Source organism: Nilaparvata lugens, chromosome 6, assembly GCF_014356525.2.
Source record: "Nilaparvata lugens isolate BPH chromosome 6, ASM1435652v1, whole genome shotgun sequence".
Classification (NCBI taxonomy): domain Eukaryota; kingdom Metazoa; phylum Arthropoda; class Insecta; order Hemiptera; family Delphacidae; genus Nilaparvata; species Nilaparvata lugens.
This window is the reverse complement of record NC_052509.1, coordinates 20,014,452-20,028,922: the sequence shown is the minus strand read 5'-3', so window position 1 is coordinate 20,028,922 and position 14,471 is coordinate 20,014,452. Positions and strand designations below refer to the sequence as shown.

The window sequence follows — 14,471 nt, the reverse complement described above, 5'->3', positions numbered from 1 at the left end:
TGGTATACTACTCGCAGTAGGAAGAATACTGCGTGAGGTCTACTGTTCACAGAACTACTAGTATTTAAGCATCAAAAATAATATATTTGAAAAAAAATGAAATGAAATTGACTTCTCAGAACTACAGTGAGTCACTTCCGACTGCCAGCATTCCTTATAAATACCATGATGCGACCCATTCAAATGATGCTGACAGTTTGAAGTGGATCTCACAATAGTGCCTTTTGAATTGCAGTGACGTCACAGTCAGCAGACGTCTATTTTCAGATCGGCACAAGTCACCGGTCTCCATCCATGTAAACATGTAAGACTGCAAGAAGCAAGCACCATCAAATTGAAATGATATAATCAATCGCTCCTATCGAGCAATTGAGAACATGCTTGATTTGAAGAGATTTTCTACAGCTATAGTTGGATTCACTTCACGCTGTCAGCATCGGCTGAATGGGAAGCATTGATGCTATACAAGTGGAATGCTGACAGTTTTGAGTGAATCTCACTGCTTCGTACACACACACAACGGAAGGAGCTTGATTGAAGTAGGGAGACAGGAAAGTAAACTTCACTTCATGAGATCAACAATATTCTTACAATAATTAACTTTCTTTATGCAGATTAAACTGGTAATCTTCTGCAATGAGTGGCTGAGGTTCATTTCTACGCTATTGCAATAATCCAGTAATTCTTATAACTTGAATATAGTTATAGTCCAGAGCTATGATAAAATGAAATTTTCAGTATATTTAACTCATTTCACGTACCGGTAACATTATGCTTCAGCCTGAGCTTTCAGGCTATAAAAAGGTTAAATAGTATTATGACAGTATAAAAGTTAAAGCTATAAAAAGTGTAGGTACGTGTAGTAAACGTTATGTGATTTCAAGTGTGTAGTAGAAAAAATAGTATGAGCAAAAATTATATTGTCAGTAGGTAATATTACAGAAAAAAACGAATGTGAAAACATATTGAAACCTGTGTATTGAAATGTATTTATTGTGTATTGAAACAAACTACGGTATGCCTTCTTCAACTTTCACGATACACAAGTTTCATTAGAAAATCCGATTGCAAAGCAAGGTCAAATCTAATATTCTATAATGAAAAAGAGTTATATCATTTTCTATCAATGCATGAGCAACGGCTTTTCTTGAGACTGGCTTCTGCTGCTTCGCAGCTCAGCTCATACATAGGAAAAGCTACAAGGACGACTAGCACTGGAACTACTAGATACAACTATGAAAAATGAATACGGTATTGCACATTTGACGAGTACAGAAACAGAATAGCAAATACTGATTCCTTACTGGAGATTAAACAACACTGTGATTTCATGTCCTCCATTCAGTTCATGCATCAAGCAAGAACATACTACATTATGATTAGTCATGTTTTAGAAGGAAAGTCTTTGTGTCATTATCAACTGGCATGTCTTATTCGATTTTACAGTTTTCTGTAATAACAATATTGATATAATCAATAAAGTCTATGCATCATCGACTTCAGCTGCAGTAGCATTCTGATTTCAAAACTAAGGTTTAAAAATAACAAGTTTGTTAAAATATGTCCACTACTGGAAACATAATCGGTAATACTATTTTATTTCTACGTATATGTTATGTAATTTGAGGAGGAAATAAATTCATTATATCATCTACTCCATAATCATAGGAATATTGTTCGCATTTGGTTGTGATACATGTTAAGGTACATATTCACTGTCGTCCCAGGATTATTATTAAAATTATTTATAAACTATTTTAAGTTTGACGTAAATCATTGTTAATGTTTTCAATATACAATAATTGATTCCTTGTTAGTATTTATATTGAACATGTTGAAAATTTTCTCTTTCCAATTACTATTTATATCTGATGGGATGATTGGTTGAAGTGGTGTATTTTGTTCTAAACTGATGTAAACAATAAACAATTTGAATTTGTAATATAAGTTTTTCTGATAAAATAAACAATTTTTAAATATAAAACTACCTCGGAGGAAGTACTTTCAATATTATAATTCACTATGAGTCATTCAAAAGTCTCATTAGTCCCCCAGAGGAACCCCCCGCCCAACGAAATTTCCCAAATTTAGTGCCAGACCCACACGAAGTTTTTAGAGGGTAAGGACAAGGGCAAATGACACCCTCGCAAAAAGAAAAAGTTCGTCATTTGCTATTTTCAACACTGTGCTGAACTGTGCCGCCCCCCCCAAACAAACAAGAATTTGAATGACGACAAACTTCTATCAAATATTTGACTCCCTATTAGATCCGTGTTAAGACTATCAAATATATGATAAAAGTTTGACATATATCCATGATATAATAAATTATGATACATAATATGATATAATTATTGGTATTACGACATACGGTCACTATTAAGTGATTCGTAAGGGTAACGAAAGTTATTAATTTGTTTCATTGGTATAATCATTGTAATAAAATATTATGAATCTATTATTGTCTTAATTCATAATAGCTAATAAAAAATGTGGATAAGATTTAATTTTTTTTATAATAGATATTAATATGCAATCACCAAGGAATTTTAAGCCAAATTTTTTTTCTGAAAAGCTTCTCTCGGTAGCTCCGATCTGAAAATTCTTCATATAAATTATTTTTTAAAGTAAACCTTTTTTCACTTTTTATGAAATACAGTACGATAGTAATAATAATAGTGAAACCAAGATGGATAACCAACAACGGATATAAATTATCGTATGTACACATTTATAAAATATCTATTTAGAAGTTTAAGGGAATAGAAACAACAAAATTTCAATATATATTTAAATTTATTTATATATAGTTCATCTTTTTATTGACACGTTCATAGTATCTTAGGTTTGGCTATTACTTAATTCATTATTCATACAAGCCTGCGAGTATTTATAGGTATAAAAATATCGACAACATTGTTATGTTATATATTCACAGAAGATTTTCCTATTGTAATCATTATAATATAAATCATCTTTCATCGCACTCCAGTTTTGAATACCAGAAAAAATATTGTATAGTAAATGCAATTTATACAAATAATAACAAAATTATTATATTATAATCTATCGTTTCTAATCATTAAGTACATACAAGGCTGCAATATATTAAAATTTGTACAGTAATATACATAATTTACAAAAATTTACAATAAATGCATCATAGAAATATAAGTAAATAAAATAGGAAACTGAATTAGGAAGAAAGAATATAGAAGTAACTTTTGACCACTGATAAAAAATTAATGATCTTCACGTCAATACAATGATTTTGAGTTCCAAATAGTCACATTGATGGCATTGATATAGTTATCAGGATGAAATAATTGATAATCAAGAAAAATGTAAAATAGAGAACAATTTTGATCAAAATTTTTGTGTTTTATTTGAGCAAGACAAACTTAAGTAGGCTAATCACAGTATTTCCTAAAATAAACAAAACCTATGAATAAGCTTCATTACTCAAAGAGAACATAAAAAACCTTGGTAGGATGAAAAATGAATAAAAATACATACCAACAAATGAGGAACAGTCATCAGCAGATTAAAATAACAAAATACAAGTAAAGCATGACAATCAATTTTTAAAATGGAGGGAATTGATATTTTAACATTAAAAAAAAATGCTAAGTTATACACTTATACAGCTTACACTTTGTAGAATGACGACTGTCGACCATATCATACTACGTTCCTGCTTAGTTATAAACAAAATGTTTGTGTATTATTATTATTATATTACAATTCTGAACTACAAGAGTAGTTCGAATACAGTACAGTATTTACATAGTCTACTTCAACAATAATTATTATTATGGAAGTGTGTAAGCATTTTACTTAGTCTGCTACATAATTATTATGTTGATCAATATCAATCAACAAGACTAACAAAGGATTTAATATCCATTATTCACTATTTACACAATCACATCAATTCCTTTGCAGTACTCGTCATTACCGAAATCGATTACCAAAATTGAACCTTATGATACGTAGGCCTTATTCATGTTTAATGGTGGGAGGTGGTGGAATAAGGATGGCATAGTATTATTAGGCTGTTTCAAGATTGAGTTAAAATGTAGGTTATTTCATTAGGTTAAAATTAAGGTGTTTTGATTAGAAAAATTATGTAATTCTAAAGTTGGATAAAAAAGAGAAGATACGTTTTGATATTGCAAAGAAGATGAGGAAATTGTTTGCTAATCGTAAAATTCAAAGAGAAAGTTGCGATGGCACCAAGCCTAAGTGCCTAACAAACTGGTCGGTCGAGTATTCAGTATGAGTGGATTCCTAATATGGATCATACACACAACTACTAGTGTAACTCGTAAAGTGGCTATTAGTATTGTACAGTTCTTTGTCAGAGACGATCAATATGAATTGACTTTCATTTTTTATTATAAGCAGAACAATTTTTTATGAACCCCGATTTCATAGCTATGTTATTCTACTAGGTTAGTTCTTTACAAAAAAATGGAAAGGGGGAAATAGATCTTCAATTTGGAACATTCGTTAATGTTATTTTGCTTTGACATTTTTTTAAGTTTTGTTCTGAAAATGTTATACTTCATTTAGAGATTGATGAATTATAGATAACATTAATTCAATTCAATGAAGTAATGTAACAAGCTTTTAGTATCTTACTTCAAAACTTTAGAAGTGGGAAAACATTATTAGATACGAGATTTACTTTTAGGACAGCATTCGATGTTTGAAATATTCAGTGAGCTCGAGTTTGTTTCAGTTCAAAAATGACTTACTTCAAGCTTTAACGAATATAAATTATTTTTGTTCATTTGAGCGAATGTATTTCAATTGAATCAATATTTTATTGCCATTGATAAATATTATCTTTTATTAATAGGCTACCAATTGGACGGCTGAAATAGGGATTTTGTCAGATTGCATATCTGTAATGAATAAAATATTCTATAATGAATAGAATAAATCTAGACTGAAACTCAAGACCGATGAGAAAAATGTTCTATTTTAAATATTACCTTACAAAAATTTATTAGTCAATTACAGTTTCACCTGTGGTGAAATTATTGAATTATTTAGTAGATTATGGTTTGATAAAATTCAGATGAATTTCGAACAATTAAAAAATGTACATATTCCATTGATAATATCGATACGGATATAAATCCGTATGTTAGAATTCATAGTGAAGAATTTTTCAATCAAGTTTGAATTGAGGTTTAATCAGAATTTCAGAGTAAAATGCTTCAAGACAGCCTTGTCTGAAAGATGAGTGAATTTTACAATGGATTCACATCCCGTACTGTCTCATGTTTTCATGCGATTCGAATGTCATGAAGCGCAAATCAAGATTTTCCGTATGTAATGACTAATATCACATGAAGTAACACCGAGTACAAATTCAATTATAAATCCTTGAAACGGAAAGACAACCGTTAATTAAATTAGTTTCTCAAAGCAAATCAATTACAATTAGCAAAGGAAGGAGAGTCAGTCACTGGAGGGAATTTATCACTGTCATCTGTACAGTGAGATTCACTGTAAACGGTCAGCATTACTTGTAAAATAACACGAATGCTTGCCATTCAACTAATTCTGACAGTACGAAGTGAATCCACCTTATAGGGCACTGAGAAGATTGTAATTAGGTGGGTAATGAATTGAAATGGAGGGAGGCCTATTGTCGTGCAGTGCAGAATACCTACTGCTTGGAATCTATTGTTACTTTATTACGTTTCATCACATCAGAATAGATGCAGATGACAAGACAAGGGCCAGGGCCAGCGCTCGCTGTGCTGCCGAGCGACAATAATAGCCAAATGTCAATCATTCTGAAACCGTATTGTGCTCAGCTACTTATTGTTGTCAGCCGTTGTTAACCTGCTGTGACACACTAACTTGACCATAGGCTCGGCCTAATGTTTACCAAGTGACCTTATTAGGTCAGGATAGGTCTCTCTAAGTGATTGTGATCACTTGAATATTGGAATAAATGTCTCAGAAAGAAAATTTACGAAAATAATTATAGCTGATTTGAAAGTAGAGTGATAAAATGTATTGAAATAAATGTTAAGAAGAATAGATTTACAAAAAATCCAAACCAGAAACAAAGAATTAACAAATTCACGAGAATTTTAAAGTAGAAACTACTAGGTTGACTTAAAGATTCATGAACCCTATGATAAATTGTTTAAATTGGCTATGCAATGATTGAACATTCTTATTCCTCTTATTGTTTATCAAGAAACAAAGAGGACATCTCTGTACGGGACTGAATGGGGATTTTCTACGAGATAAAACTAATACACTCTGGATTACTGCTGACAAAGACAGTAAAATAATGGTATTATTGTATACAGATGTAATAGTAATTCAAATAAAATAAAATAGCAAAGACTGATAACGAACGTGACAATTACAGTTCATTACATATTTCTGGAGGTCAGTAACAGATGCCAAGCAGAGATAGCAAAATCAATTGTATGTGAAAAATTCCCCAGTGAAACAAAGGATGATTAAAAAAGGATTAGAGAAGAGACAATGTGGAGTGGTTTAAACTTCAAAGGCAATAATTATTATAGGATAATATTTTTTTCTAAAGGCATGTCTAGCAAGGAACAACTTTACTCTGAACTATAATTACAGTGAGATTGTTTTATATACTTTTTATAGTAGTAAAATATTTAAAATTTTGTACATTCAATTTCAGATCTCACACTTTTTGTGTCGCATTCTGTAATATTATGTGTCGCATTCTGTTAATATTATTATAACACGTAATTCACCTTTTCAAACAGCTTTAGAAATTGTTAAGAATTAAGTACACAAGTAAATTAATAAATAGGAAACATGTTTTCATAGTTCCATTTTTTCGATGTGCGACTCATTTTACTAGCTAATAAATGAAAACAAGGAATAAATGAAGAATTCAATCATTATCAAAAGACAAACACGTAAAAACAAAGCCTACTAGAAATTCAAGAATAAAAACAAACAATGGGAAAGGTCAAACAATATAAATTTAAAAATGGCAGTTTATAATAGTCTAATACTAATTAAAGCTGTCAATGGAGAGCATGTAAATAAAAATCCTCAAATCCACACTTAATAATCTATAGTTCTAAAGTCTAGCAACAGATCTCAGTAAAATAATAACCGAAATATTCAAGAAGTTATGGCAGCAATAATAGAGATTAATACATTTCAAGAGCTATCCGAATTGAAAAATATTCACAACCAGATTTTTTAATAAATTAAATAAACTATGGCAAAAATTGAGTGAAGGACATCAGAGTCTATTCTAAAGGAACTATCAATAGGTCAAATTATTAACATGCATATGCATACCCTGTTTCTTTGCTAACAGCTAGATAGCCTACTAAATAAACCAACAATATTAATCTCATACGCATGAGAATCGAAAATTATAGCATTCATTCATGATTTTTCAGAACAACTTCTAAATATCCAATTACGTTAATAAGTTGGAAGTAAAATTTTAATCAATAATTTTTTGAGAATTTTGTAATTTTCAATTCATTGAATATCACATATCCTATTGCTCATCGTCATTCATATTTATAATAGACAAGCTGTTATGGAAGCCCAAAACTGTAATACATAGCAATAATTCATATTCAATTTATTTCGATGAAAGTGAGGAACAGTTGAAAGTCGTGAAAAAATATCAAGAGTAAAAGAATTACTAAAAAATAAGTAGAAACTGGCACACAAATAACCAACATCTGCACATGAAAATGGGAGGAGATAATTATTACGCTACGTCGTAACGATACCTATATAAATAGGCCTACACTAAATCAGTCGAATTGAGAAAACTACACAGCCAAATGAAGAAATATCAAGAGTACAGAACCTCAACTACAGAACTATCTAATTTTTAATGATTCAAGGTGCTTTATTGAAAGTTTGATTTACGAATTGAAAGTGAATCAGTATTTATGTATAATATCTTCGAATGGGTTCTTTCCGTGGAGATCCAAAGGTTGTTCCATTTGACCACATACACATAACCATGTTCAGTGTACTTCAATCAATGGGCCAATATGCTAAAGTTTATAACTTGATAACTCTAGAATGAACAATATAAATTCCGAAAACAACACTAATATTAATATCAATGATAAAAATTCCGTTACATTATTAATAGTAACGGTATGATTGAGTTACAAATAAAAACTTTCTCAAGAACTTGGCATAAATCATTCCATTGAACAAATAGTGCTCAATAACGCCTAGATTATAAAGGAAGTACTCCACTCAATAAGATAAAGATCTGAATTTCAATTTTAAAATTAGGAGTCGCACACCGTAAAACAGAATTATCAGAAACATAAAAGTTGAAAAAAAATCAATTTAAGCAAATTAACATCTATCAAGATATTAGAGTAAAAGATTGATGAAATAATTCATCCTTAATGTACATCAATTAAAATATGAACATTAAAATAGACATTTCTTTTCAAGAGTTTAATATCTAAGATTTAGCTCATATAAACGGTTTTGAGTATAATAGAAATTAAATGAGTTTGTCTAGAAATAAAATAATTCTAAAACTGAATTAAAAATAATGTACATATGGATCATCATAGCACATAAGGTATCAATCTTGATAATGTCAGTTTTGCAGTGTTGATAATTCGCATTCATATACTGCATTATATCGGACGTATTAAATACCTATACATACTTCACCATCTTTAATAATAATTCAATACTGAAACTTGCTTTATCAGACTTTAAGGTTGAAATAACATTAAATTAATAATTTATTAAACTCGATTTTAGTCACGGTATATATTTACAAAATATATATATTGATTTCAACTAAGCGCAGAATTTTTACAATGATTATCATCATAAGCTATACATAGAAATGGTATTTCTGATTGGGTTTATTAGGAAGGTGATAAGAGGATATTACTAGAGAGACTTCACGCTAAAATATACTTAGAAAATGGTAAAAAACGATTGGACATTATTATTTTCTAACAAAGCAATCATGCTCGATAAAAAATACATGCCTACTATCATACTTCAACATAATGAAGTAAGAGAAAGATAAAATATTATTGTAAGGAAGAGATGGGTTTTTTACTTAGAGGTAAATACAGTAATAAGTTTTGATAGAGGATTAATTATTCTTAAAATACTCGTAGATCCTTTGCATTACACAGAAGTGTTACAATCTATATATAGAATAATCCAATAGGAATATGATAATTTTAGGGAATCGTATAAAATGTACAAATTTAACGTGAAGTCTTTAGGAAGATTGATGCAATCATTTTATTCTAAATTTATTTTTTGTATCTATTGCATATATAGGCATTTCATAACAGTGGGAATGTAATGCACTGCCTACAGTGGTTACAAATAAACTCAGTTAAGGAACATCTATAACCCGGATTATCACCGACCGGACAATTTTATCAATAAATTTACACAATCGTATTAAAAACAATGTCTGGTCTAAACAATCAATAATTTCTCATTCAATTAAGTTATTCATTCAATCATTTCTAGGCCGGAATTATTTATTCAACATTTTCCCAGAAGATTAATCCAATAAGTAATAATGGAATAATTGAGCTGTGCCGCCACAACAGAATGACTACATAACAGCTCTCTAAATGAAAGAAAACCAGTAGGCCAACCCATTTTCTTCTTATCAATAAGACAAGATTGTGTTTCAACATATTATAAGTGAGTTTTTCTGAGACAATACAAGAAAATATATATAAAGTATGACATAGATAGCCGTTTATATTTTATTCAACTAAAAATAATCATCATTTTAGAATGCAAAACCCTACTTCTATTTATTTGAATCTACTCGCTCAATTAATCAATAGTTTTGTTGTAATGTCAACCATTTGAAATTAGATATAATATAAAACTACAGTAGCTATCACTCCAGGTAAAGATTATAAAGTGACAAATAACTCATTGAACTAACATTAAGACGATTGAGAAATATTAAGAAAAAAATGTTTTAGCGAGTATTGGACATTTATAGGACCAAGTTCGTCTCAGAAATGAAATAATAAAATAACGTTTAAAAGTAACATGAACATGATGATTATGATGAAATAAATGTTTTGAGTTTTTAGAACTACTCCGATTTTGACTTTGTCTTGGGAACAGTGTTTCATTGCAGTAAAAATAAATAAGTTATTGTAAATAATATCATTGGGTTCAATCTCAAAATATCACACTTTATCATAAAATATAAAATTGAACGGTTTTATCGATAATTTTGTCTTGTGGATTGTTTTCTTAGTATGATTGAATAAAACTAGGAGGAAGTAATGATTATCATAACCAGACGATTGTTGCACTTACCGCTTTGAAATCTCACGTGAAATCCTCGCGCGGATGGCTGAGGGAAGCAGGCACATAGGACTCATCGGCAGCGGCGGCGCCGGGACGCTCGGCGTCGGCCAGCGACCGGAATCGCACAAAGCCGTTCTCGGCGACGAGCATGGACGGAGACGGCTGCAGGCGCCGCGGCGCGACCAGGGTGCCGCCACACAGCAGCTCGTCTTCAGTCGGGTGCTGCTTCCTCAACGAGCGCCTGTCCGTCGTGTTGTGCATGAACAGGTGGCTGGCTCCATGCAAGGCGACCGGGAATGCGTCCTCGTACACCTGCTTGCCCGTCCGCAGCGAGTAGTTGTGTATCGCCTGGTTCGAGCTGCATATCGCCGGGTAGATGTCATCCACGGTGCCACTGTCGTGTCTCGTGTTCGCCCCGCGCCCGAATCCGCCCGCCAGACAGTGAGTCTGCGTCTGCTTCTCGTCGTCACACCGCAGCGGCTGCACACCCGCCCATGACATCAGAAAGCACATCGAGATTTCAATAAACCGCACTGAAAACTGGTACCCCCACCACAACCACGGATGCGGCGGTTCCTTGCCCAGCACCTCGTAAACCCAAAACATTCCGTACAGCTGCACCCCCGCCATCAACAAACTCAGCAAACTGGTAGCCAGCGTGACTCTGACCGCGTGTGCCAGTGTCGACCGGTGGCAGTCAGAGAACACCGACCCAAATATATTACCCTGTTTCCTCAACGAGGAATGTGACAACGACTTATACAGATACAGGTAGGACAGTCCTAGTATGACGCACAGAATCACAAACAGGCATTGGCACATCAGTGGCAACAGTGTGGCGTACTTAGTCTCGGCCGAGAACAAGTCAACACTGATAGTGAATGACAGGTGGAGGACGATGAGTATTGAGAGGACTGAGACCCGCTGCAGTCGGTGGTCGACCAGCTTCACTTCACCGGCCAACAGCAAGAACAGGAACAGGATGGCAAAGCACGACGTCAGCAGTGGAAACACTATGTCCAGCAACATTGCTGACACCGGCTCGGGCAGTGTGCAGTTTATGTTGTAGGCGTCGTAAAACAAGTATATGCTACGAACTGAGCCAATAACCAGCAGGAATCCGTGAAGAGTGAGAAAGTATCCACGAGTTAGTAAGCGTTTAAAAGAACTAATACGGATGATGTTCAGCATAGAACATATTGCGAGAATGGCGAATAGAGTAGCCATCAAGTAGACGTGAACATCCCATGCCACTCCAAGTACTTGTCGCGTTCGTGGCTCCGGTGACTCGGGTAGCTGTGATATTTCAGGTAGGCCTGCTTCTCGCTGAGATGGCTCCGAATCGATGCGAGTTTCCACCATTTCCTGGTGTTTCCTTATAGTGAGCTCTTCGATGTTCTCCTGGGTGGTAGTTGGCTGAGCGGCGACGTCGAACGAGGGCCCTCCCGGAGCGGCCGGCTCCTCTTCCACTGAGTTGTCGGCAGGTTGAGGAAGTTTCTTCTCGACGACAGTCTCGGGAGGTGGTTTAGTGGTGGGCGGTATCAGACTTTTCACAACTTCCTGTTTGATTGTTCTAGACACTTTCGATTCTGGGTCGAAGCGCGCCCTATCGATGGTGTCTTGCAGGGAGTCATGTTTGCGACCACTACCTCCAGACAGTATCCTCGATATGCTGGTGTAGGGCAGGATCGGAGGAACAAAATCGAACGTTTCGTTGACAGACCTCGAGTTGGTGGTGGTTGAGCTGGACGTTTCTGAGAACGGAACTTCGACGACTTTCTTAAAGCTTGGCGTGTTGAGAGTCTTTTTGCGCGTGTCCTGATGAGCCACATCAGGTGGACGGATCGGAATTAGCTCGGCTTCGGGCGGCAGCCGCGGGGGCGGCGGAGGCGGAATTGGCCTCCTGTGACCTATTATGCTGCCATCTGAGTTGCTTCCGCGTAGCGTTGGCTTGTTCGCGAATGGATTGTGGAACTCTGGCGGTAGTGGAGGTGTGAAAAACGATTTGCTCGGCGGAGCATAGGAGGGAATTTCGCGTAAACTGGGACTAGTCTGTGCTTGCACTGGACTACCAGTAGTCCGAGGAACCGGAACTGTGGCCGGAGTCCTTGCGTTTCTAGTGCCAAGCAAGTCCAAGTTCTTTGCAGATGTACCATGCTTGGAGGCAAGAGTCTTATTGAAAATATCACTAGTTTCACTGCCTAGCATTCCCAATCTCCTATCTAGCACAGTCGACGAACTGAGACTGTCCTCCACGTCTGCCACTATCCTCGAGGCAGTTGTCAAAACCATTATCACAACCGTTTGTAAAACCAGCATCTTCTCTGACGAGATGGAATGTATGCTTTTCAATCTACACCGCATTGTGATACAGCATAGCTATCAAAGCGATGCCCAATCAAATCTTGCGAGATATTTGAGTTTTTAAAACTATTAGGATCTTGGCAGAATCCTCATTGAAAGAGTCAATGTCAATAGAACACTCTCCCATATTGTCTATGAAACACTAAAAATAAGAATCAAACACAATAGGTCCGTTAAAAACGTTTCGTCACTCTCGATAAAAAATTAATCAAATGATCACTTCATTCACTTCTCTCATTTTGACAGACAATGACCCGGCTTTCCAGCAAGCCAAGGTCTGCAATAAATTCTAATGTTTCCGTTTTGATTGCGACGAAAGTCCTACAGCAACCATCTGAAATCATAAATATGAAAAGTAGCGTTTATTGGTATTGCATGAATAAAATTGTATTCAACAAATAATATTATAACAGTATATACTAGGTAACTTTATTCCATCACATTAAAAGATGAATTCAACTGATGTTGAAATTGTGGTCTTTAATTCAAACCCCCAAAAATATATACATTGTAAGAACAATTAACATTTGGCAAGACAAATATCTTCAATCTTCATTTGTAGGACCATTAACCAGCCAGATGAGCTGGGTTGGTCATCACGTCAAAAATACAATATCACACAGAAGTTTTTGACAACCTTTATCATAATACAAGATTGTAATAATATTATCATATTCAATATTTAACCAACAATCAACATTGAGAAATAAAGTAAGACAGCCATAAATTCTCAACATGATTAAGAAAATCTAAAACTTTAAAATTTCAAAATTGTAAATAATGTCATCCATTGGAAGACTCAACGAAAAAAATTAACCAATAAATTACTGCCTTCACATATAACATTTCATTTTGTTTCTTGATAACTAACTTTAAAATAATTCAACAATTATATATTTTTTTTTAATTATTACAAGAATTATAGTTTCAAAATTTTTTACTGAATAGCTTTATTTATATTCAAGTAAACATATTGAACAAAAATAAAAACAAACCTACTGATTGTATTTGTATTGTGAACAAGTACGGTAAGTTACTAGCCTAACATTAGTAGTTAATAAAAATATATCAATTTGGAAGAATTCTGTTTGAAGTAGTTGTTCAAATAACTCAATATGTTCACTTTACAACAAATTTGTAGAAAAAACTTAGAATTGAATTACAAATACAGTTGGGAAAAATCCTTAATTTCATATTCAATTCCATAGAAATGGGTGTCCTAGATGAGCTAACCATCATCATTGTGATGATCTATTATGTTTTGAAACAATGCTGAAATAAATATATATTAAAACAGCCACTTGGCATATTGATTACAAAATCAAACAATGGTAATTGAGTGGAAAAATAGCATTTCATATTTCATTGAAAATGCAAAATATGTTTAACCTACTTGTAACCGAGACAAGAGTTGAGCTCGGATACGATCCCGTTGCACTGAACACCAAGAAACTAACAATGAATTATGGAGTTCTAATATCATATTGTAACACTATGTAATGGGAAATAACATTATAAAGTAGACACTTTTGCACAAATTAGTTCAATTTACCTCTGATAAACTGTAGAACATAGCAAACACGTAAACGAAACAATAAAACTCAATGACTTTGGCAGCCATTTGCATTTCACTTCAGTAAAACAAGTTACAGAATGGGCAGACAATGGATCTTCCTTTTCACTGTACAGTACCAGCAGTGAATTATCCACGGACAAGATTATTCAAAAGTTGGAGTGAATATAAGTACAAATTGAAAAATATCAATACT

The 14,471-nt window shown here is 33.7% G+C and overlaps 1 protein-coding gene across 2 annotated transcripts; it reads right to left on the bottom strand.

The window, feature by feature from the left end:
- Positions 1 to 2,777: 2,777 nt before the first annotated feature.
- Positions 2,778 to 14,402, bottom strand: LOC111052777. Of its 2 annotated transcripts, none has more exons than XM_022339556.2 (2): positions 14,255 to 14,402; positions 2,778 to 13,036 (listed from the first exon to the last, which is right to left on the bottom strand). In XM_022339556.2, exon 2 carries the CDS (start codon positions 12,700 to 12,702, stop codon positions 10,360 to 10,362), a length of 2,343 nt encoding a protein of 780 aa, XP_022195248.2. In that variant the 5' UTR covers positions 12,703 to 13,036; positions 14,255 to 14,402; the 3' UTR covers positions 2,778 to 10,359. The 2 variants fall into 2 exon arrangements, with proteins under 2 accessions (XP_022195248.2, XP_022195249.2); XM_022339557.2 differs by having other exon boundaries at positions 14,096 to 14,352.
- Between the last annotated feature and the right edge of the window lie 69 nt (positions 14,403 to 14,471).

What these genes read in the sequence shown, in the direction of transcription:
- LOC111052777 (XM_022339556.2), bottom strand. Translation starts at nt 12,702, where the DNA reads ATGCGGTGTAGATTGAAAAGCATACATTCCATCTCGTCAGAGAAGATG.